This window comes from Macrosteles quadrilineatus, unplaced genomic scaffold (genome assembly GCF_028750875.1).
Source record: "Macrosteles quadrilineatus isolate MER2022 unplaced genomic scaffold, UCM_ALF_1.0 Scaffold_6__1_contigs__length_79288215, whole genome shotgun sequence".
Classification (NCBI taxonomy): Eukaryota; Metazoa; Arthropoda; class Insecta; order Hemiptera; family Cicadellidae; genus Macrosteles; species Macrosteles quadrilineatus.
In genome coordinates this window covers 13,399,577-13,422,043 of record NW_026542599.1, presented here as the reverse complement: position 1 = coordinate 13,422,043, position 22,467 = coordinate 13,399,577, and the positions used below count along the sequence as shown (strand labels likewise).

The 22,467-nt window shown below is 36.3% G+C and overlaps 3 protein-coding genes across 4 annotated transcripts; 2 read left to right on the top strand and 1 right to left on the bottom strand.

Moving 5' to 3' along the window:
- Nucleotides 1-8,853: 8,853 nt before the first annotated feature.
- On the top strand, nucleotides 8,854-10,898 carry LOC128997098 (guanyl-specific ribonuclease pgl-1-like). The gene is made up of 2 exons (XM_054422675.1): nucleotides 8,854-8,935; nucleotides 10,610-10,898. Exons 1-2 carry the CDS (start codon nucleotides 8,921-8,923, stop codon nucleotides 10,874-10,876), a joined length of 282 nt encoding a protein of 93 aa, XP_054278650.1. The 5' UTR covers nucleotides 8,854-8,920; the 3' UTR covers nucleotides 10,877-10,898.
- Nucleotides 10,899-12,823: 1,925 nt separating this feature from the next.
- LOC128996804 (ctenidin-3-like) lies at nucleotides 12,824-20,018 on the top strand. 2 transcript variants are annotated; one of them, XM_054422285.1, is made up of 2 exons: nucleotides 12,824-12,869; nucleotides 18,495-20,018. In XM_054422285.1, the coding sequence occupies exon 2, from the start codon at nucleotides 19,605-19,607 to the stop codon at nucleotides 19,872-19,874; it is 270 nt and encodes an 89-aa protein (XP_054278260.1). In that variant the 5' UTR covers nucleotides 12,824-12,869; nucleotides 18,495-19,604; the 3' UTR covers nucleotides 19,875-20,018. The 2 variants fall into 2 exon arrangements, with proteins under 2 accessions (XP_054278260.1, XP_054278259.1); XM_054422284.1 differs by having other exon boundaries at nucleotides 12,830-12,869; nucleotides 18,495-19,608.
- A 1,509-nt stretch (nucleotides 20,019-21,527) lies between these two features.
- Nucleotides 21,528-22,467, bottom strand: LOC128996614 (eggshell protein 1-like). Its single transcript, XM_054422018.1, has 2 exons — nucleotides 22,450-22,467; nucleotides 21,528-21,830 (listed from the first exon to the last, which is right to left on the bottom strand). Exons 1-2 carry the CDS (start codon nucleotides 22,465-22,467, stop codon nucleotides 21,528-21,530), a joined length of 321 nt encoding a protein of 106 aa, XP_054277993.1.

The following is a 22,467-nucleotide window of genomic DNA, read 5'->3' as shown; positions in this document are numbered from 1 at the left end:
GAAAGTTCCTACCTTCAATTCCGTTGACTGAACATACTTCTTGATTTTCCCGGCTCTGAGCAATCTTTTCCCAGTCGAGCCTGATTTTCTCTAACCAATTCCGTCCCATCAGTATGGGTTGCGTACTAGATCCTTTTATAACTACCATCGGCAGTGAATGGCTTCTCCCCTCCGTTGTGACATCAGCCTGAAACTCACCCAAAACATCAATCTTTTGCCCAGTATAAGTCTTAAGACTGACCTGGCTCTTCCTCAGTTCTGGTAGGTTATCCTGAAAATTATTAACATATGCATTTTCCGGCATCACGGACACTACAGCACCTGTATCTATCGTCATACGTACAAATTTACCATTTATGCACATCTCAACTTCATGACTGTTCGATATAGGCCTAGATCTATCACTGTCAGAATAGGCTATGGTAAACAGCTCCAAATCTTCCGAAGATTCATGCACTTCATCTTGGTTATTCATTTGACTACCATCATGGTCGCAATAATTCACTTTACCCTTAGAATTGTGTTTGTGCTGAGTTTTACGACACACCTTTGCTAAATGACCCTTTACCCCACAACTATTGCAGGTATACTCCTTATACGGACAAGGTTTTTCATCATGGTTCATTCCACAACGGTAACAACCACTAGGTCTTGACCATTGAGAGGCCCTATAACTAGACCTAACCCCACTACTGCTAGGCCTAGGTTTAGAATTCTTAACATAATTAATGCCTGAAAAACTCTCAGGATGTAGCGCTCTCACATTACTACAAGCATTTTCTAGTACTAAAGCTAGACTCAAAGCCTTATCAAAGGTGAGAGAATCCCCCTCGGCCAACAAGCGACTTTGAATGTCACTGGACCTCAATCCACAAAGAAACCTATCTCTCAAGGCTGAGTTTAAGAACTCGCCATAATCACAGGAGGAGGCTAGCTTTTTAAGTTGAATTGCAAATTCATTTACATTTTCCCCCTCCTTCTGCACCCTCTTATTAAAAACGAACCTCTCATAGGCTGTATTCTTCTTAGGTAGAAAGTACTCAGACAAAGCCTTTACAATTTCATTATAAGTTTTCTCACTAGGTTTGGAAGGTAAAAGCAAATTTTTCAGTGTTGCATACAACTCAGGACCCATGAGAGAGATAAATAGGGATACTTTAGCCTCATCCTTAACTTCATTGACTTTGAAAAAATGCCCTAGCCTTTCAACGTAATTCTCAAAAGTTTCCACTTCTTTATTAAATTCTTGGATTTTACCAATTATTTGCTTCGACATTTTCGATAATATTCCCCAAAATTGCAGTTCAGAATAGCTATTATGCTAAAACTTACAATTTTCGAAGTTGTGCGACAACGTGGTGTTGCATACTTTCCTGTCGTAGCCAAGGCCTATCTCAGGTTAACTCTCAGTTTAACCCTAAACTTCCAGATATTTCCAAAAATATCTTCCAAAATATAAAGTTCTTGGTTTAATTAAATCAATTCCTTGAATTTCCGAGCTGAAAACCCTAAAAACTTCGCTAAACGCACAAATTTCAACAAAACTTTTCAAGTCTGTACAAAACACTTTGGCCTCGTCGCCATTAAAGTAACCGAGATTTATATGGGGAGAATGAACACAGAACGGAACAGCGGATAATTGACAGAGTATTATAGCATCTAAACTGCACTCACCGGTATTCATTCCCAGACTGAGATCGTCTCCTTTCTTCCGTTGGTCTCTCCTTTGACCTCTTTGACCTCTATTTAAATCGTAACGTCTTGTTGTGGCTTTTGGTTTAACAATCACTAGGCCTACCGTATATACTATATTATTAATGAAATAAAACTTTTACTTCTTGAGACATAAAATAATATGAACACTTCTTTTACTTTATAACACCTTTCATATGATGAAATATGAAATATGAAATATTATTTATTTATACAGGCAAAAGTTAGGGCCACATGGCCCTTTCTTACACTTAACCTGTCAATGATAAATACTGGAAAAAGTTTGCCTGTTAAATCATTTTTCACCTAAACTTTGGTACCAACTAAAATGTGGAAAAATTAAAGCAATTCAATGGCTGACATACAAAGTACCCATAACCCATACAGATACATACTAAATGGAAATTAACTCGTGCATGTGTAAAAACTAGTGTATATCTTGCTAAAAAACAAGCAATATCTTTGAGCTAGTGAATATTTAAGTGTCCCAGTGGACCCTACCACATTTGTAACTAAAAAAATTTTAAAAATATTTTAAATATGTAATATTTTAAATACTGTACAAGTATTGAGCTAATTTGACGAGACGACGTACAACTTTAAAATTAGGTCTTTAGAAATGACACAACAAACGTTAAATGAGCTTTGCCAAAAATAACCCAATAAAATTAACTATGTATTTAGCTCCATTAAAATTTACAATTTGTCCTGATCCCATTATAATAATATGTAGTTGCAGAGATGCAAAGATGCAAATATTTTAGAACAATATTGTTAATCTCTCGATTACCCGAGTCCATTAAATCATTAAAACAAATAACAAGTGTAATGATATATTTACACTTATACTGTTTACTCACAAGACAGTAAATACAATTAAAAGATAGTAAAGTGGTCATCGATTTCAATTGGACAATCCAATCATCAGATCCAATAGGCAAGTGACAAGAATCTCAAAGGCATCCCGTATACGCTTTGGTTTTTGAGTTTGTCTATTGGGTCTCCGTGATGATTGAATTGTCCAATCGAAATCGATCCCCACTTTGCCATCTTTTACATGTATTTACAGTCTTGTGAGTAAACAGTATAAGTGTAGGCTAAATGTATTATAACATGAGTTATTTGTCTATTTTTTGTAATTTCAAGTAATTTAATAACACTATGGTGCTGGTCAAGAGGTTATTTAGTAAAAATGTGTTTTAAAAGCACAAAAATAATGTAAGTATTTTATTTCAACGAATCCAGTAGAAGTTGGTAGCAATAGTTTGTAGCACGGGATTCCTTGAATTGCAACTTAAATGTTAACAGAATTAAATAATGCAGCTGGTAAACAAATGTATTCTACGTAAAGATAACATGGAAACTTTAAAGGCCACAGGGACAGAGCCTGAAACACTTTTACAACGTGTCAGACCTTAAATGACATCTACTCAATGACTAACAAAATCGGCCGAGAACCCACGGAAGATTTCTGACAATAAAAATCGTGTTTGCCTATTTTAGATATAGATAGATAGATAGATCTTTTTGTTTATAACTGTATGTAAATGTCCATATTATTTTGAAAGCAATTTCCCTTTAAGACAGGTGGAATAGTTTACATGTGGACATTTATAGGCAAGCACTGTGGATCTGATTCTCCTTGTTGTGAATTAACTTCCGCACTAGTGAGTACTACGACTATCTGCAGTACTGTCCTGATAATTAGACCAATTCGTTAATTGCAAGGAAAAATGTGGTTCTGATTCCACTATAAACTGTAGGTCCCTTAAATGCCATTGGCTCTATGGGCTATTATTTAACAGCTGTGCCTAAGGAACATGTCGGCCTTTTTTTAACAGTGGGCCAGGCACAAGTGACCATGGGATTGTATCGCAGCTGGAACAGCTTATTGTGCACCCTCATTCACAGGTGCTCATTCTCCGTCAAATCCCAGGTCTTTAGTGAACCATGAGATCCTTTTGATTATGGTAACTTGATCTTTGCTGTGATCTCCCTTAGATATACCTTGTAGGGCTGGGCACATAAATATCACGTGGAAGGCTATCTCCTCCTCCTCTCCTCATTTCCTACGTAAGAGGCTTTCAACTTGAATTCCCATCTTGTCTAGATGTCCGCGGAATACCCTATGGCCGCTGATGAAGCCAACAGTCTTCCGCAGGGTCTTCCTATTCAGCCCAAGGGCATCTGCCACTATCGCACAGGTAGGTGTCTGCAGCATTCTCTTTGGCTGTATGTTGCCTTCTGTTCTTCCCCGCTCCGATGTTCTATGCCCATCCACTGGCGAACAGCTCCGTGATGTATTGTAAGCAATACCACACGTCAGCTCTGGACCCATAAGCGGGCTTTCAGCTCATTTGTTTGCCCATTTGTCAGCTCATTCGTTCATTGCCAGCAATACCTTTGTGTCCTGGAACCCAACTAAATCTTAACCATCTTAAAGATTATAATTTTACTAGCTGTTGTACCCGTGCTTTGCAACGGGAAGAGGACACAAAATAGAAACATTTCAATCTTTACATCTGTTGCATATAATAGTTACACATCCGCCAACGCTTTTAGAAACAAAATTCAACTTTTATAGCCTTAATAGAAACGTTAAAGTTATATGACTTTTAAATCTGGTAAGTAGTGGATACCACCATTATGGTTTTGATTAATTTTAAATCTTGTGTAGGCTGATATGAGAAAAACTTACCAAATCTTCGAATAAAACATTGACATACATGATTTACCTTCATCTTACATATATTTTAATTTATTATTGACATTTTACATTTCAATTTTGAAGTTGCAAAAATACTAATTATTAAATTTAAATGAATTTTTTTTTAATTTCACTCTTCTTCATATTAAATCACAAATCCTTCCGTCTTCAGTTTCTTCACTCACAATAAATAATTAGCAAAACTAAGTCAGCTGTTATAAACTTTAGAAATATTGCTGTGCCTTATCAATACAGTTTTTTTTTTTTTTTTTTATATTAAAGAAACTATATCTATAGGTACTATAAAAAAAATTAAACAAATAATTTAGCATTAAAGACAACAGATGAAACTAATATGATTATCAAAACATCAAGTACCTACTAAAAAATGTAACAGCAAATACAGTATGTGTTTCATTGCATCTCTGATTCTACTCTACAAAAATATCAACACACAACTTAATATACAAACTCATTCTTTTAATCAGTTCCATCGTCCATTGCCTTTACATTTTCACACTTACCATTAAGAAAACATAGTAACAGATATTTCATTGATTTTAGAAACAAAAGAACACTGTGTACTGCTTAGTTTTATGATATTTTCCTTGGTTTAATTTAATTAGTGGTGTGGCAAAACATAAATAATAAATGTATCAAATAAATTAAATGTGAACTGAAAGCTATGTTAAGATAAAATAAGAGTATTTTGTATTAGCATTTGATAAGTAAATAATGTAATAGAAAACAAAAACCAACGTACAATTTAGTTATTGATGATATTCTTTAGTTTAATTTAAGCATAGGTTTAGAAAAACACTATAACTTAATTTACCTAAATATACATAATATACATAAAAAAACAATGTGATGTGCAAGTTATGTTAAGTTAATCTAACATATGTTAAGCAGTTAGAATTTATTTAAAGTAGCCTCCAAATTCATATAAAACATCTATACTTTGTAATTTTAATACTGTTTCCATGAAAACATATCAATAACATTATTTTCATAACTTAGACGCTTTAAAAAATTCAAAGCAAAGCCGGAGTTGTAACAGCTACGGTTATAGAATCTTTTTTTTCTATAATCATTGACATAGTTTTAGAATAAATAATCCATGATAAAAGGTTAGATTAAAATAAACCTACCTAATAGTTATGGAAAATATTATATTAAATTTCTTTGTATCAGCTGTCTAAAAATTGTGAAATATGCAGTTTAGCAGTTCTTCTTGTTTACATTTAAATGTCAAAGCAAATGTAAACAAATATTGTTAGTGTTCTCATCACAGCCACGGAGACCAATCAATATTTACTTTTAAAATGTTCACCTCAGAACTTTTAAAGCCAAAGGGGCAAAGCCTACGGTCAGTATCGAAATGTGAATAGTCCTATAATGGTCCTTAATATGATAGCTATATTTTTGTATAATTTAAGCCCAGTTGGTTCAGTAGTTTTTGCACCTATTAGTAATACACATACAGACAGACACCATTAGATTTTTATATAATAGTATAGTAGATAACACTGAATGAGGGCAACACGCCAACTTTCCGCCGCCCTGGGATGCGGGGGACGATCCCAGACATTACCCTTGCATCTGAGTCCCTTTTGCCAAGGATCAGATCCTGGAGAGTCCTGGAGGATTTCACGGCCAGTGACCACCAGTACATAATTTTTGACGTCCTGGATGGTCATCAGAGACAAGTGTCAGCGTTTCGTCAAGTGCCCGTTCGATGGAACATTAAAAAACTGGACGTGGCAAAATTCAATGGAGCCATCCTACGAAGAACGCCGGATATTCATCCCGCAACTGGCGTGCCTCACGCAGAGGCGTTAGTTGCATCCACGATGGAACTGATTGTCTCGGCCTGCGATGAATCTATGCCTCGCAGGAGATACCGGTGCAATAAGCGTCCTGTGTACTGGTGGACTGCCGAGATTGCGGAATTGCGACGAGCAGCATTGAGAGCCAGAAGACTTGCTATCAGGGCTAGAGAACCCCTAGACAGACGGCGTAAGTCGGATGCTTATAGGGCGGCTAGGAGGTATCTTCGTCGAGCCATCAATCGGAGTAAACGCAGTTGCTGGGATAAATTAAGGGACGATGTTGATTCCAACCCGTGGGGCCTGGGTTACAATCTTGTAACCAAGAAACTTGGAACCCGCTCTCCACCTTCCGTTATGGACAGGGTCACTATGGAGAGGATAGTCGAGTCCCTTTTCCCGGCTCACGCGTTGCGACCACTGCGGGATTTCGGAAGGGTGGACGACGTCCCACTTTTCAGCCCTGAAGAGCTGGTGGCGGCCGTCATATCCCTGAAGAACAACAAGGCTCCTGGTCCTGATGGGGTACCCGGTGAAGTCCTCAAGAAGGTTTTGACTACCAACCCCTTGATCCTTTTGAGCATGTACAACGCCTGCCTAGTCGAAGGGGTTTTCCCCTTGTGCTGGAAGACAGCTAGGCTTGTGCTTGTTGGGAAGGGCAAGGGAGACCCAGATCTGCCATCCTCTTACAGACCTCTGTGTATGTTGGATACGGCTGGCAAAGTCCTCGAGAAATTGATCCGTTCCCGGCTGAATTCAGCCGTTGTCGCTGCGGGGGACCTCTCCCCTCGTCAGTATGGATTCAGGACGGGGCGATCAACGATTGATGCGATTGATGAGGTGAAGCAAGCAGTGATGAGAGCTGAGGATTTTAACCACTACTCTCGCAGGGTTGTGCTGCTCGTAACGCTCGATGTGCGAAATGCATTTAATTCGGCGAGGTGGTGCGATATGCTGGACGCTCTGGAGAACACCTTTCACGTGCCGGCATACCTCATGCGCATCATAGAGGATTATCTCCGGTTTCGCCTCCTAACGTATGACACTGCGGAGGGCCCGCGGACGATGAGTGTCACTTCTGGTGCTGCCCAAGGTTCCATACTCGGCCCAGACCTCTGGAACGTCGCTTATGACAGCCTTCTGAGGTCTGAAATGCCTGAGGAAACGGTCTTGGTTGGGTACGCAGACGACGTTGCAGCTTTGATAGCTGCACGTAGCGTTGAGCTGGCTCAGCTAAAGCTAAACCGAGTTATGCGTACCATAAACGCATGGATGGCAGACCACGGTCTCTCACTTGCTCTGAGCAAAACCGAGATCGTGATTTTGACAAAAAAACGGATTGACACCATCGTGCCGTTGAGGGTGGGAGCCGTCGAGTTTCAAACTGTTCGTTCTGCCAAGTATCTTGGGGTCATGGTAGACAGCAAGCTTAGCTGGCGGGATCAGATCTTCCGAACAGCGGACAAGGCCGCTAGGGTGGTTTCTTCTCTTAGCCGGTTGATGGCCAATGTCGGAGGGCCTCGGTCCAGTCGTAGAAGGCTGTTAATGTCTTCGGTCCAGTCCGTACTCTTGTACGGTGCGGAGGTGTGGGCAGACGCACTAAATAAGGAGGCATACAGGATGCGGCTCGCCCGAGTGCAGCGTCAGGCAGCACTGAGGGTAGCATCTGCCTACCGAACAGTGTCCGAGCCCGCCGTCCTGGTGATTGCTGGAGTCATCCCCGTCAAACTTTTGGCGGCGGAGAGAAAGGCAATTTACCGGCGCCGTGGGGAGGACGAGCACGAACAGAGGAACGCACCCGCACCTACCAGCTGTGGCAGGAGGGCTGGGACTCTGGACCAGGCGACTGATACAGCAAGTCCAACCTTGGGTTGATCGGCGGTACGGAGAGGTGGACTTTTACCTCACCCAATTTCTGACGGGACACGGCTTTTTCCGGTCGTACCTGTTCAGGATGGGCAAAGCCGTGTCTCCCGACTGCATATACTGCCCAGGCATTCTCGATGACGTGGAACATACATTTTTCCACTGCCAGCGCTGGGAAAGGCCCCGCCTGGAGGCTCAACAGTTAATAGGACTGCTGTCGGTGGACACGGTCATACCGATTATGACGGAGGGTGAGGACAATTGGACCTGTGTGTCACATTATATCCAGGGTATCCTCCGCGCCAAGAAGATCGACCTTGACCGGGATGCGGTGTAGGTCATAAAGAATCAAAATGCCAGAAACGGTGCGAGCCCTGAGGGCTTAGGTCACATGTTGGCCTGACTTGAAGTAATGTGACAAACAATTCCAGGTCTGTGTCCAACAGAGTAGAGGGGGTTTTTTAGTGAGTAGTCTGATAATTTCAGGAGTCTCACACTACAGGCTGGCTACCTGTGTGCGTAAAAGCATTTTCCCTCCTCTCCCTAAAAAAAAAAAAAAAAAAAAATAGTAGATAACATTTTAAATTATATTTATTTGTATGAGCTCTACAACAACATAGAGACACAAACTATTGGCACTCACAAAACATAATTTCCCAAGATTGGTGTGATGACTTAAAAAGAAACTCGCCCGAAGCTAACCACGTTAACTCGTTTACTCCAGGCTTTTCGTCCAACAATAGAGGCAATTTTATGAGTCACCACATGCAGGTTATATAGCTCTATAGTCACACAGCTCGACGCTATGTCACCGCTAAGAGTAAGTCACTTTTGCTTAGGCAAATTTTAAAGTACCTAATAATTGTTTTTATTGTTTTTCTTCTTGTATCAATCTTTAAGAGAATATTAAGCTTAGGGCTTGTTAAATTGGTAGAACCTTGAACAATTTATAAGCTGTTAGTGTAGTAGACCATTTTATGTTATCTATATTTTATATGAACATTATTATTTGAACTTGATTTTATTACACTTAAAGCTTGACTATTACAAATACAGACATGTACTTCAATAATATAGTGTATTGTGATAATAGTGAATTTTTGAAATTTCTGACTATCATAAATGTGTACTTTATGGTTTTTGTTTACCATTGGAACTGACGGAACATGTATAGAAGAAGTTTCAAATAAATAACTTCTTGATTTGGCATTGTATGTGTCATTAATTCAGGAAAGTAATTTCATTAACAAAATCTTTTCTCAAGCAACTAGTGTTATATTGTAAACGTACCCAGATATTGTTCTCCCTTAACAATTGTACATATTTTTAAAATCATTATTTCAAAAACGTCCTTGTATTTAGATAGACCTTGAGCGAAATAGACTATTTGCCAAATTATAGTAATAGAATTGTATTTATATTAATAAGTGGTCTAACGTTTATATCTTTTAGTTGAACATCCTGGGTAACTTTAGAGTTCGATTTAAAAAGCTTCCTTTATTATTTTAAACACTTTTTGAGTAGCTGAGTCGACATTATACTCATTTTAAATGTGAATAAGTTTCAGTTAATAATTGGGTAGTCAAATCAATCCAGATTAAACTTATTATCAAGCTTATAACAAATGTTATTACTACAGGTTTATTACAATTGAGTGACATTACAAGTGCGTCCCCTTCTTAAATTGATACAATTGATATAATTGATATTGACTTTTAAATTGCTTAATACTTGACCAAGTGTTTAGTGTTTTTATTATAATGTTCTGGATCACTCACAACAGCTACGAAAAACAACAACTCTACCTTCATTGAAATTCTCACCCTTTAATTTATAAAATATCCAACAATAATTCCTGGAGTTAGCAGATTACACCGAAGGATTGTTTTCCAAGGCCTGTTGGACGAAGCCTAAAGAAAATTAAAATTGTTAAACTTCGTCTAAATTCAAGTTAACTAAGAAACACGATGGAGTTAACGCCTTTAGTCGTCGCCTCAAGATTTAGCGATCCAATCATGTTATTTGGCGAATACTTTTTTTTACTTTTGTGACCAATGTGAACCAGAAATTGAACCAGAAATGAATGTTGTAAAAATCAAAGAAAAACTGTTCTTACTCAGTAATAAGACTAAACAACATATATCATTCCATCCTAACATTTGTGGCCCCATCTCTGAGTAATGCTAAAAGAAATAATCTTTTAGTGTATTCTTTATGGGATCGTTACATTAACCCTCTTTTCCCTTGGGGGTGATTAAACATTTAGCTGTAAAAAAACTCAAATCAAACTTTTTTTTAAACACGACTTTTAAAACACATAATACACTTTCTTCTTGAGGTACACAGCAATAAGAAAACCAATGTTCTTTCTATGCCTTTCACATAAATTTATTTTACGATTCACTGATTTATACATTTAAATTAATTTACTATCTTTCACTCCACGTCTTGAACTTTTAATTTAATAATTTTTTTCACTATTTTACTTATTCAGTTTCAGATTGTTCTTCTTCTCCTTATTGTCAAGATTGTCCTCTCCTATGAAGATGAAACTGGGGACCGCGGATGGAGGGGAAGAGGTAGAGGTAATAACCAGCATGGAGGCCATGGAGGTCGACATGGAGGACGTTATGGGGGGGAAGCTCAAAGAAGATCATGCTGTAATGGAGAGGATAGAGGACGAAAGGGTGGATATAAGAACAAACCTACTTCTGGACAGAGTGAAAGTATGAGTACTTATGAGGCGGACTACCACTGGTGAATTGTGGACTGTTATTGAATAAAAGCTGTACTAAAAAAAGTGTGTTTTTTGGTGCATGTTGCACATTGGGTTTTGTCATTTATAATTAGCTTTATAACTATTTGTTAGTCTGTGAACACCAAAACCCATTTGGGTTTTTCGCATACCTTGCACCCAACTAATGTTTACTTTTGCATGTCGTATTTACTTAGTCCTCAGTCCTTTCGCAAAGGTGTTAAAACAATTCGTAAATGTATAAATGTTCTTCAAATAAAGTATGCTTCAAATAAAGGATGAGTTTAAGATACTTAAAATCACCAGTGTCTGTAAAACTAAGTTTCATGGACAATTCTCTTTAATGGTAATAGGTTTGGGTGATAAGACCAACCCATTATCTTACGAATTAGACTACTTGGCTAATAAAATGGTAAAAGAGGAAATCAGCGCTACAGAACGGTTGAATAGTTGAATAGTGTGACTTTTGATACAATCTAACATAAATGAGTTGTTTGGTTAACATTAGCCTATACAATGTCTTGTGTTAACAAGGAGTAGAATGCGTTTCAAGCTTATTTCAAGTGACAATAAGTGGTCCTATTATTTCAGTCTGAATTAAGAGTAACGCTCCTTTTACACTATTACGCTTTCTTCGTCCGTTTTCTTTTACATTACATTTTTTCTCGTGACAAGATAAATGTGTTTAAAACGTCACAATAAACACAAACAGTGTCTAATTGACAATACGGATTGTAAACAATAAACAGTGTAATGTGTGATCTAATTGCACTTATTGGTGGGCTCCCTTCACAAAAAAACTCACAACAAAAATGCAGAGTGAAAGCTCGCATATAACTCTACATAATGAATTAATCCATCCAGTAATCCATTTTTACATGTAACAAACCAAAGAAGTAAAAACCTCAGGATGGCTAATTTTGAACATTTAAAAGAACAGTTGAATGGATATATTAGTACAAAAGCAAATAAAAAGTGGTTCTTAGCTTATTAAGAGTAACTTCAACAATGCAATCTAGAAACAAATGGATAACAGTTTAGATCTAATGCAGGATTAAGTGAATGACTAGAATGAACATTTAATAAATCAAACGACAATAACAATACTTTGACTAGGTCCTATAAATTAAATTTCATATGACAACAACAACTAATAAACAAACCTACAAGCTAAATAACAACTGAGAAAACATTATGCACATTACAGTAAGGGAATCCTATACTTAAACTAACCATACAAATAAATCTTCATTGATTTTTCTCCAATTTATTAATTAGAAACCTTTGGTTAGAGATCCACTCTGATGAGACGTATTCAAGAGTTTTGAATAGATTTAAATGATATTAAAAATTGTTACAACATGTTGATGTTACAATACGCCACGTCATTGACTTTGGATACAAAAGTGGACATCGTGTGTATGTGCCAGATGTATCCATTGTTTTATTAGCAAAGAATATAATTTGAATGATTCAGATTCAGTTTTTGCTGCGGTCTAAAATTATTTTTCTTCCTTTGTTTTTATTACTGTTATAATTTATGAGGCGGAAAGGATGTTATAGTGTAAAGAACTTTCCCTTTGGTTTGGCTAGAAATTAATAATTTAAATAATTTTCGGTGGTTCAATTCTGCTAATTCCTTTCAAAAACTAGCTACGAATTAGATTGGGAGATTAATGTCTAATTATATCCATAGTCAAGGATACTTCAATACAATTTAAATACCAATACTATATAGTAGACGTTTGATTACAATAGGTCCAGGTATATATCAAAATTGAAAAAAATGCATCATGTGCAATTTTCTACCCACCTCTGGCTTATGAGGAAATAACCCAAAATATTGGCAATGTTTGACCTTGGGCTTTACAATAGCGGTTGGTCATGGTCAGGACTAGGATCTTCCAGTCCTTGGAGCGTGAAACTGGAATGACACGGTCCTGGAATATAGCAGGAGCAGAAGACCAAGGGGGCGCACTGCAACATGAAGTGGACTCTGGTACGTACCTTGCACTAGCCTACTTTGTTCGCACTTAGTATATTGAATTAATTCGTTCTCAATATTTTTGCCTTGCTAATTATCTGTAAATTGTATTTATTTAGACGAGTAATTTGTTTGTACTACTAAGTAATGCTTTTTTTTGTATTCATTCTAAAGCAAACCTGTAAACTAAGCGAATTTCCATTTGGATGATTTGATTTTTGATCAAATATTTTCCTTTGAGATGTCAGAATTATATATGTTTGGATAAAACTAGATTTAATGAATAATTTGGTTTGCTGCTACAGATTAGGTAATAATGTGTGATTTTGTAAAATGCCAATAATGTTCACAAGTATTAGGGGAGTAAATTTCCAAATTTAAATAAAATATATTCATAAACAACCAAACCGCAACAGTTTGTTTATTTTCTATAAGAATAACATGGGAAATCAAAATAAATTAACGGTCTTTTAAACTTTTCTCCATAACTATTGATTGATTAGCGTACAGCATAGCTTGATTATACTACATTATTTATATTTTTAAGCTCCTCGAAATTGAAGAAATTGCAAAGTATTATGTATTGAGGAAAAAATGAGAAACCCCGTTTCCATAGTCTGATTTTGCAGGTTTACAAATTAATTTAAGTGTATATGAGCACACGTCCTACACGTTTATACAAATTGCATCAACATTTTACTAAAATTGCTTAAGTTGTTGCGTTTACAAATAGTTTTTTGGCCTCTAGAAAACTCAAAACAAAATAGTAAATCGGTCCCGGGTCAAGGTCTTACCAGGTAGGAGACCTACGGTAATAGCTGATTGCGTATATGGTAAATTCAATAAAATTACCCTTTATGGTTAGGTATTCTTGTATCGGTATAACACAAAACTTATAACGATAAAAGTAGGATAGTAAGTAGATAATAGCTGTTTGTAGCTTGATTCTGCCTGAATTTCTATAACTTCCTTTACTAATCGTACATTGTTGAGTAGTCTAGTATTTGTTGTTTATTAATAGATTTGTACATGTTCGTAAACGTGTTTAGTCTTTTAACTACCTCAATCTGAGCTAAAGTTGATATTCTTTACAACAATCTGAAGAACATATTCGAAACAAAGTCAGTGAAACAATCGTCAACAGCCCATAGAAAAAGTTGCAGAATCAATGACAGAATTTAAGTGAAATAACCTTTTATCTCAAATTAATTTAACATTGTAAATCAAATAATCGAATCAAAACAAAAGAGAAAAGTAGTTTCATTTTTGTAAGGCCTAAAAGTTTTTTCGACTACTTAATTTTGTAGCTTCTTTTATAAGCATCCTAGGGAAGAGGAATATTTTATTATTTTTAAATATTAAATTAAATTAACACTTTGTGCCTAGTCTATGCTGCTTTAAGTGGCAAAAACCTGTTTGCTGTATATCTGAAGATGGGTGTAAATCCTTTGAACTGAAGTCAGAAAGTTTGCAAAATATCTCCATTCCAAACTTTATTACGTTAAGTGCTGTTTTAAATTTCATATTGGGTAAGAGTGTTAAAATAGACGAATTTATTTACAGATGGTCTGAATTTTTTTAATTAACAACTGTTCTAAAGGTGTAATGAAGTGAATAGGGTTTAAAATTGTATGCCAAACTTTATCGACTTGTAATTGTTGTGTAGTAAAACCTTTTAACGACTTAAAACTTTCCAATCTCTGTATTTCTCGTAAGACCTGGAGTACCAATTTCGCATTTCAATATATTTGACTTTAAATCTAAGTTATATTTTTCAGATTTTATATCCTTTTAAATGTAAAATAAAATGAATAAAATTACGAAAATATTAGTGAAGTATTTATTTTGAAATTTATATAGGCTACTACTGTTTAAGATTTTGGGTTTTCACATAACGTTTAATTTACTTGGTTTAATTGAATGTACGATATAAAACAAATTGTTTAGATTAAAATTCCAGATGGTTTACTGCAGATATTAAAAATAAGTTAAAATTGTATAAGTCTAATTGTAAAAATAACACATTCAAACTTTCAGAAAACAATTATTAGTACCCGAGTGCCTAAGTTCTAATATGAAGGTTGATAATTCGTTTCTGAAAGCGATCAAATTCAAACCCAGTTTAAGATTTTAATTCTTATAAGAAAGTTTTGGAATACGTTCTAAAAGCAGGTTGTGATAGGTTATAAAAGTAATTTTGTAACAAGGCAATCGATTAATTTAATTAATTTATGTTTATTGAGAACACATTATCATTATTTTCTTGAGAAAACCATTATCGGTACAGTGGAATATTAAAAAGAGTTTTATAGGTATAAAATTCTTTTAAAATAGCCCTTTTCATTGGAAACAAAACTCTAATGTATTGCCAATATAAATTTCAAAATATATTTCTTTGGCTGCAATGAGTTTATATTTTTCAAATATACTTTTGCAGCTAGTCATGAACTTATAAGCTTTTTAAAGATTACTGTTTACGTAACATCGTGTATAACTACAATTGTTCGTTTCTAGTACTACTACGGTATTTCTGACACAAAATACGTGTAGGTGTTGTAGTGTATGTAAGGTTTGTAATATATTTAGACGTAAACTGTGGTTTGATGATGTCGTAAAAAAATATTTCAGGCAATCTAAAATGTTAGGCTCATTTGAAAACGAACGCCTCCCGACCGAAATCGGTTCCAGTACTGGTATGTGCTAAACAATGTATTATGTGAACTGAAGGGACTTACACAATTCCTGGAGCCAGTTTGGTATTTAGGTAAACTATGTAATTTTCATTTACCATTGAAATTATACATTTTATTTTATTTATTTTATTTTATGTTATTTATATACGGCAAACACCATTTTACGTTGTACATTTTAAATTATAATACGTAAACCTGATATGTTTTGTATTTTTACCATACATGTGTTTAGTTAATCAATTTGACACATCATTAATTTGACACCCAATGTTTTTGTTAAACTTGTAAAATATGTAATTGATAATGTGAGGATTACTAGCAAATTTCCCATGTAGAGAAAAGGCTATTACCGAAAGTCCCTTGGTACGACTTACCCCAGAGAACAATTTACTTTTTTCGTTTTGTTGTCCCCGGAGGCCAAAACACACTATCCATTAAAATGTTTAGGTATCAAGTTCTGGCACACCTATGTTTATAAAACAAGTTCGCGAACCAACGTGATCAGGCTATGGGAATGAGGTGTCATGTGGCATAATATGGGTTTCCCCTTTGCAAACTTAAAAACAGAAGATTTTCCAATTCCTATTTAAACCACGTTGTAGGGCGTAAAAACTAAATAATTTTGAATATTGAAGTGTTGTTGTACGCTAAATGATTATGTAGTAAAGTAAAAAAACTGTAAATGTAAATTCCCAATGTTTATTATTATGGACAATAGGTAAACTGTGGTAGTTTGCTTGTTTACAGGTATATTTTGATCAAATTTGGAACTTTTTAATCTTATACTAACCAATTGATTTCTAAAGACACATTTTGTTGGATACCCTAGAGCAGCAAACCTAGTTACTCAATTGTACATAATTTAATTACCTGAGGGTACACAAATTACGTCAAATAACACTTGTAATAATACGCTTATCCTGTCACAAGATAGTAAATGCATATACAAGATGGTAAGTGGTGATTGATTTCGATTGGACACTCCAATCATCAGACCCAGGCAAATTACATGACAAGAATCTCAATGGCGACCCTTTGTCATTTTCCTATTGGGTCTGATGATGATTGGAGTGTCCAATCGAAATCGATCACCACTTACCATCTTTTATATGTATTTTCCGTATTGTGAGTAAGCAATATAAGTTTAAATATGCAAGTGTTATTTGACGTATTTTTTTCTCTTTCAGGGAATTTAATAACACGATCGATACTGATAAAGAAGTTATATATTTTTTTAGGATTAAATCTGCCATTTTTAAGGAAATATTTGATTGAAACCCCAATCAAGCAATAATGGTAATTCGCTTAGTTTGCAGGTTAACAGTCGCGTGGGTATTTTTGTATAAAGTATAACGGGTATGGCAGGCCTGTTGGTTAGTGCACGAGACTTCGGCTCTGAAATTCGGGGCTCGAATCCCACGAAGGCATTAATGTAGGTGATACCGTAACGTATGAGGCCAATGGCAATAAGGTAGGCGATACTATAACTATGAGGTTCGGACACCCACTCAATCTCCAAATATAGAAGTTGGTAGTTGGTATAAATGTTCCACAAACCTTAAAATCATTTTCACAAACGAATTGCTTTCACTTAACCCAAATCATTTATCGTAACATGTGTAACAGATATCAAAATGTCAACATTCTAAATTCACCCTCTCTCTCTCTATTTAAGAAGCATGTAGTAGCGTGGCTTGTAGGACTGAGTGCAGAGGACACCGAGGCCGTTATCACGCTGGGCGGACCTGACCGTTGACCCTACACTCCACTACACAACACAATCACTGATACACCACCTTCACTGACTGGCCAACACACCACATTCCACCTCTCCTCTTCAATCTTCACCTGATTTTTATAAATTTCCTCAGTATTGTACAAAAAAATTTTTTTTATCGTCAATTATTTCCAGAACATTAAAAATTCAGTTTCAAGCAAGAACACTTTTTTTTTATTTAAAATTATACTAATTATTTTTTGTTTTCCTATTCATTTTTTTACCTCCCATCTAAATTAACCTTTTCGCAACTCGAGTCTACGCACAGGCCCTGCCTATGTAGACTTTTTCCTCTGTTAGAACGTATTTTTTTTGCACTTTTTGGCTTTTTTTCTACAGAATTTAATTTTTTGTTTTGTTATCTAGTTGTAATGTTTGCTGTAGTATATTTTAAGTAAAAAAATACAATGTAATTATATGTATATAATTTATGGGAAATAAAAATATTATTTCATTTCATTTCATTTCATTTCATTATTTCATTTCATTTCATTTCATTTCAGAACAAAAATATTATATTAGATTTTCCACTGTTGTCTGAGTTCTTGTAATAGCCCCATGGGTATTATGAGAAATACGTAGAGTGACATAATAATCTTACGTACAGCAACTCAATCAATATTTGCTTGTCTTTCGTTTTAAAGCTTTATCTAACACAAAATATTCCATGATTGTATTTAACACACACTAATACAGGAAACTTGTTACTAAACTCAATACCTCCCTTTTTGCTATGTATTTTATGGTTGATTGTTTAATTTAAAATAAATAATACAGTAAATTCGATGTACTGATTTAATTGAAAATTAATTTAAGATTAAATTAAATACTCCTTGATCTGCCTAATTAATTAATTGTCATTAGGTTCAACGGTTTGAGAAGGTCAAAAAAGATAATTTCGAAGAAATACTTAGTTGAAAATTAAGATAATTCCCTTCCACCATCTTTTAGTTGATTTTTGAATCCATGGTTTGTTTACACAACTTAATTTTGTTTAGATCTAAACATATTGTACCAAACAAATATTCGTTAGAAAACGTCAGACTGTTGATCATAATACCAATCTACCATCTTGTTCATGTCAATTAAAAAATAGTATCTGTAAAAAATTAAAAAGGTTAGTTAAATTTCCTTTGTAAGACCCAGTTTTTAGAATACTTTAATTTTCAGCCGGTCTTCGCCATTGTCGGCATCTCCATCGTGTCCTGTGGTCAAGAAAAGGAAGCGCTGGGAATGTTCTTCTACGGTCACGGCGGAGGTTTCGACAAAGGAGGAGGTCCCGGGTTCGAGGGATTTGGGAACCACGGACCCCACGGTCATGAAGGACCATGGGGAAACGGTGGGGAGAAGGGTGGGGGATGTTCAGATTGCGAGGAAGCTGAGCAAGGATCGGGGGGTGAAGAAGAAGACGTAGGTGAGGAATGCGCAGAGTGTGGTGAAGATGGAGGGTTTTTCGGCTTAGGTCCTGGATTTGGCAAAGGACATGGCGTAGGATTTCCTGGCCCTGGTCATGGTTTTAATAAAGGGCATGATGTAGGGTTCTCTTTACCAGGGCATGGATTCAACAAAGGGCATAGTGGGGGATTTCCTGCCCCTGGCCATGGTAGTAAAGGACATGATGTAGGATTTGCTGGACCAGGACATGGATTCAATAAAGGTCATGATGTAGGATTCACCGGTCCAGGACATGGATTCAATAAAGGGCATGATGTAGGATTTGCTGGGCCAGGACATGGTTTCAATAAAGGGCATGATGTAGGATTTGCTGGGCCAGGACATGGATTCAATAAAGGGCATGATGTAGCATTCGCTAGTCCAGGTTTTAAAAAAGGAGGCCATGGTCCAGGATTTCACGGAAGCTGGGGGCCTGGAAAGGGTGAAGGAGCTGGGGGGTTTGGCTTCCATAGCTGGGGGGTTGGGAAGGGTGAGGGAGGTGGATTTGCAAAGGGTGTAGTAAAAGGAGTTGGATTTGGAAAAGGGGAAGGTGAAGGTCACGATCATGGGAAGGGATGTGCGGTCTGCGGAGAAGGAAAGGGAGAGGGATCAGTCCCTGAAGGTGCTACAAGCTACAGCCACTCAGTGTCTTTTACTGGAAGCTCATCCAAGGGAAAATAAAACATAAAAATCACTTTCCAAACTCCCCCCTCTTATAAAACCCCCATATTGCCGTTTTAATTTATTACCTTAAATCCAAATACTTTGTAAGATTTACTTGTATAATCTGATAGTACACAAATGCTTTAGACTTGATGGTCTTTACAGTACGTTTTGGTGTTGGCAATGGTGCTAACTGCCGTCCTGGCTGACCTCGAAGCAGCAGAATCTGGAGGAGGAGGTGGTGGTGGCTACGGAAAAGGAGGTGGAGGAGGAGGCGGAAAAGGAGGTGGAGGAGGAGGCGGAAAAGGAGGTGGAGGAGGAGGCGGAAAAGGAGGTGGTGGATTTGGAGGCCACGGCGGTGGTGGACACAGTGGAGGAGGAAAAGGTGGGGGTGGAGGGGGCCATGGAGGAGGAAAAGGGGGTGGTATGTCAGGCTATAAAGGAAAAGGTTAACACCACAAACTTGACATTAAATCTCCTACCAATGCTCTATTGTTAGTTTTCTTTTCAATGTGTATTAACTATTTGTTACATAAATAAACCTTTAGTTTGACCAATGCATTTTAATATTTGAATTGCAAAATAGACCACCCCAATATCTATATTTGTTTAAGTTAAAGCTCTTGTATTGCATAATTGGTAAATGGTTCTTAGAGCTTTAAATTATTGTAGACATCAATGAGAATGTCATGGATGAACTCATTGATAGGAGTGATAAAGCAATATCATATGCGTCATATGGTATTAGATAAGTAATAAAGAGAATTATTGAAGATCACGCTAATAAATGAAAAAGTAAGTTCAATACCAAATCCTTATTATAATATTTGGTTTGCATAATATGACAGATTTACGTATGAAGCTTTGTACATGGAGTATGCGAATTATCTTTTGTATAACGAGAGTTGTAATTATTCGCCTTAAAGGAGCGTGTTAGATAAAAAAAACCTCACCTTTTTTAGTGAATCCAGGTTTGGACTATGAAGACCTCTAGAGAGGTTTGTCCCTCTGGGAGCACTGGCCTGTAATAGACTAATTTGTGTAAACTTCCTGGATCGTTTCAGGAAAGTTTTAGGAAATATCAAGGAAAGTGTTTGGGAAACCTTCGTGTAAATATCAATGGCCAAGGTCAATGTTATTTACTAAGGTTCAACACCTCTAGTGAGATTAAGATACTACTGCATAGAAAATAAGAACATATAACATAGAAAAACATAGAAAATAAAACATAGGAAATAGTAGCTTACGGTATATACGTTATCTACTAAGGGTTTAGAGCCTACATTGCGTCAGGGAAGACTTGTTAATAAGTTTGCTGATTAAGGTACAATGGCACTCCTACCCGTGCTTAACTCCATGCGTCTCCATGTGGTTATATCCATGCTTAACTTCATCATGAGATAAAAGCTACAATTTTTCTTGTGGGTCTGATTTTGGACATCAATCTCTCCTGAAGTGTTTTACTACTTTAAGTTGAAGTTTAAAAATGAGGGAACATTTCCTCATTTAACGTATAACTTCTTGTAATGTTATATATTTTAGTTTTAGGCGGAAATGACATACAGTAGAACCTTGATAACAAAACTTTCATAGGGATCCTAAAATAAGACTTGTTATCAAGGTTGACTTCTTATCGAGGTTAGCAATAACATGTGATTAGGGGTAAAATAATTTCAAGGGGGTTTGAAAATGACCCTTGTTATCAACGGTGACTTGTTATCGAGGGTCTTCTTATCGAGGTTCTACTGTATATAGGTTTGCCTATGGCTTGATTATGAGAAACGTCAGTAGATTTTATGTTCGAAACTGGAGCCAGGTGTCTTTGATCATAAATCCACCAATTCTTTGATTCTTAATCCAATACACTTTGTCATTGGACAATTTAATAATGCTATCAAACACAAAGCAGACTTTAGCTTTATGACTAGGGTTGGACCGTAACCTGACAAAAAAGTAAATAATTCCAAAATTGCTCAAAACACACAAAGTAAATTAAAATAATATGTTCACAAAAAGAGAGTCAGTGATTGGGTGATATGAAACACTTTCATGAAGCCACTTTCTTTATTTTCTTCCATTTACGTATTGTAAAGTTAGGTGGTTGAACTAACCACAGTGACGACCAAAGCAACCCCCACCTCCTCCACAGTGACGTCCGTAGCAGGGACGTTGGTGGTTTCCACCGCCATAGTTTCCACCGCCGTAGTTGCCACCTCCATGGTTTCCACCGCCATAGTTTCCACCTCCTTGGTTTCCACCACCGTAGTTTCCACCGCCGTAGTTTCCACCTCCACGATTTCCACCTCCATAGTTTCCACCTCCACCATTACCATAGCCTCCGCCACGCTGTGGTTCAGGTTCAGGAGCACCCTGGGTAAAGGCTACAAGAGCCACCAGCAGAAGACTAACCTGCAACAGTGTGAAAGTGTAAGAAAGGGAGAAATAGAGCTATTTTACTCCTCATGACTTGTGAGAATTACAACCTCAATATTTAATTAAGTGAAATAACCCACTTGAAATGTGAATGTACAAACAACTACTAAACTAATTTTGGTACAGTGGTGGTTTCAGCTAGAGAAGGAAAGAACGTCATGTTACAATACAATCATGTTGTTTGATTATTATTATCAATTTAAAATTTTATATTGATCTAATAAGGTAGCATTTTAAAAATTTGAATAACATAATTAATTGTGGGAGAGGAGTGTAATTTTATCTAAAATGATATGGGACATATCCGAAACCCCATCCTGGGATGGTTCCTGCTTGCACACACAGAATTTAATTTTACTATATAAATTTTTATTAAAAGTGGGGGATAAATTAAAGCATATATTATGTGATTGATGAAATCTTAAAGCTGGTGTAAAACATCTGTATCAGAAGATTTCCATTTTGATCACAGGAAAAGATGAAGGGTTATGAATCCACACCAAATATTTGATGACTAGGATTTACACACTTGAATAAAACTATCTATAAATATGTTGATATACACAAATACATATAAAATAAATGCTGTTCTTACCAAGAAAGCTGCCTTCAT